At 43.3% G+C, this 3,179-nt stretch overlaps 1 protein-coding gene across 1 annotated transcript in view; it reads right to left on the reverse strand.

Annotated features, from left to right (window-relative positions):
• Positions 1 to 2,568, reverse strand: part of fzr (fizzy and cell division cycle 20 related) — a 6,548-nt gene extending 3,980 nt beyond the window's left edge. Inside the window, exons 1-3 of the mRNA XM_011497479.1 lie at positions 2,538 to 2,568; positions 694 to 1,065; positions 1 to 88 (exon numbers count right to left, since the gene is read on the reverse strand). Coding sequence (XP_011495781.1) covers positions 1 to 88; positions 694 to 988 — 383 coding nt within the window. The 5' untranslated portion in view covers positions 989 to 1,065; positions 2,538 to 2,568. The remainder of the gene's footprint in view (positions 89 to 693; positions 1,066 to 2,537) is intronic.
• Between the last annotated feature and the right edge of the window lie 611 nt (positions 2,569 to 3,179).

Here is a 3,179-nt window from a genome sequence, read left to right on the forward strand (position 1 = left end):
GTCGTGTATTTGAAGAGGTTCTTGCCTGCCAAGGGTGAGAGGATCTTACGCTCCTCGCATTGGCCTTTCATGTCCTCTATACTAGCACCTGAGAGCCATTCAAGCATCGAGGATTTGGGATGGAACGGGGGTGAAGTGGGAGGATTAGTACTCTGGTTAAGTAATCTCTATGCTTGCCTTGGCGCTGCATTCATCGTTAAGCGACCTAATGTAGGTTAATGCGTTGCAGTGCACCTTTTCGGCAATTTAATTTCCTCTATTTAACCGCATCTATCGATCGCTCGATTATGCGGAACCAAGTCTGAGCCCCGAGGCCATCGATTAAAATTCAGAAGAGCTTTACACGCGCCGGGCACCTCGTTGGGAGCACATCTCTGCTCGTTAATCAACAAGTGCCTCTCTAATCCAAATACAAACGTCAATATTACAAATTATTAAAATTTATTCATGTCAAACGTTTACTCTTTATCACTTCTCTTTCTATATCTAAATCCACATTCGCATTCGCATTCAGTTTCACATTCACATTCACATTCACATTCACATTCACATTCACATTCATATCAACATCCACTTACACTTCCAATTTAATATTTAAATCTTTATTTCCTTCGTTCAAATATCTACTGTCCTCTTACGAGTAGAAAAACTATTGCACCTAATGTATTGTGTATAAATATGAATATAAAATACCTAGTAATTCATTTTTTAAGAGGCAGGAGTAGGCAATTCCATCCCGGTTTCCTTCCCCATTATTTTCCCTAGTTTTTTTGCTGACAACACCATTTCGATTACTCTCAGAAATCATGGAGAATGTTGTCTGCCAGTTGTTTCCCAAGCGTGTTGGGATAAAGCGATCGAAGCTATTGTTCGAAAGCTTCGTAGGTGAATAAAAAATAGGTGTAGACAACGAACAGCCCTCCATTACTTGGTGCGGATCGCTGTTCGTTGGCTTCAGCAGTCTTTTCTCATAACCGTGGTGATACATGGTTTATATTACTTTGGTTTTTTCTATTCTGGTACTTTCCTCTAGCGAGGACCAAATCACATTATTTCTCGAAGGTACTGAAAACAATAAGAAAAGAATTCTCATTTAGAATAATAATATCCAATATTACCGTTGACTATGATAACGATAAAGATTGCCAGCCATTTAAATAACATAAATGTGCTAATTTGCAAAGAAGTTTTGTGCAATAGAGGCGGCAGCATAAATTCAAATTCAGAAAGCTTAACTTTCTCTTATCAAAGAAATTGTGCATTTACATCTGTTTAATATTGGTTAATGATCTAGTGGTGGATGAGCACTTTGTTAATCTTTGATCGCTTTCTTTTAAATAGCCAAATGCTAATTGTTAAATACAAAATTAAAACGAACCCATTAATCAAGTACAAAGATAATTGCTCATTATTTAATGCTTTACTTTTCTCTTTGATATAGATTATTAATTTTAAATGGGATGCTCGCAGAGGAAAGAAAAAATAGATAAGAGAGGGAATAATAATAAAGCTCCCAGCCGACGTTTAAAAATGGAACACTGGCACTAGAAGCACTTAGCGAGCACATAAGTTAAGTAAAATCTGCTTATAATTACCGTATTGCAAAAGCTAATTGAATATAAAATTAACATTCCAAATAATTCAAATTGCCTTGTTATTTTACTCAAGACTAGTCAACTGCCTATATTAGTTGAACATGTATGCAGGAGAGATATGTGTGCCTATACATTCCAGTAGATAAGACTTAAATATTGTATATTTGAAATATGATTATCAGTGCTTGATAAGAAAGAAAGCAAATATGTGATTAAAGGCGTGTAAAAATATAGATTAGCACTTTTAATGTTTCGCGCTACATTTCGAAAACAGAATTTTTCGGGGCCGTGGCTTTGGCAAACTAGCATAAGCGAAATCGCTGCGTATCACCAATGAAATCAATCGGCCGACGTAGCAACGCCGTGTCTCTCGCTAAATTACAAATAAATTGCAAGCGACCGGATGTAGAGCGTACGCACAACCAAAAGCTAATTCCCAAATAAATAATTAATGATCGGAAAATCGGCGCCCCTAAAACAAGGACGAAACCCCATAGAATCGGATAGATACATGCTGATCTCGTGAAACTCAAGAGCGATTATTAGCCTCGAGAATAAAAAAGGCCAGGACGATGAGAAGCGATTGAGAAGCGACGGGGGACAGCCCCCACAAAGTTCGATAGCTCCGTAAAGTCTCGCGCCCACGGCACAGGAAACCCCCTAACCTCGCGGATGTTCGTGGTCGCGCTTGCTTGAGTGCGCGCGCGCGCGCACTTCCCGACCAGACCGTGTTCGAGAGACGGACGACCGACTGAGAGTGACTGAATGAAAGAGAATGAGAGACTGAGTGAGTGAGCGAGTGAGCGAGTGAGAGAGAGAGAGAGAGAGAAAGAGAGAGAGAATCAGAAGGAGAGCGAATGAGGGAGGGATTGGGGAGATTACGGAGGAAACGAGACTCCCGCGGGTCGTGCACACTCCGAGGGTTGGAGTTATCATACTAACCCTTTTCAAGCAGCTTATGGTCGCATGGCCTCTCACGAGTCCTCGTCGTCGTCGTCGTCCGCGACGCGAGTCGCAAGACCAGTCATCCACGTCTCCGTGGCCGTCGCCATTCGACGCCTCGACTGCTGCTCTCGTGGCCGCTGCTCTCCCTCGGGCTTTCCTCGAGTAACAGCGAACGAAGCGCAGAGCGTGAGACGCGTTGATGTGTAGTGAGACGAACCACGATGGAGCGAGAACGGGAACGTTGAGCGCAAGAAAGAAACAGGAGGAGAGAGTGTGCGTGTACGTGTCTATATATGTGTATAGGTGACTGCGTGTTTTAGGGGGTGATATAGGGAGAAATGAAGAGAGGGTGGAAAAGAGAGAAAGAACAACAGAGAGAGAGAGAGAGAGGAAGGGAGCGAGAGCGAGAGCGAGTGTTAGGAAGGGGCGCGAGAGACGTACACGAATCTTCCTCGCCCGCTCGTAGTGCGTGAGCGACTGGGCGCCTTGTGTCTCTCTCTTTTACTACTACGCTACGAAACCCCCCTCGTACTCCCCATCCCCTGCGATACTATAATGCCCCCGGATCTATACTGTACAGCTTTTTCACGGGGAGACGAGAGCCGAACCGCGCGGATTCTCACAACTACGAGTCGCGCC

The sequence above is a fragment of the Ceratosolen solmsi genome, unplaced genomic scaffold, assembly GCF_000503995.2.
Source record: "Ceratosolen solmsi marchali unplaced genomic scaffold, CerSol_1.0 scaffold47, whole genome shotgun sequence".
NCBI classification, from domain to species: Eukaryota; Metazoa; Arthropoda; class Insecta; order Hymenoptera; family Agaonidae; genus Ceratosolen; species Ceratosolen solmsi.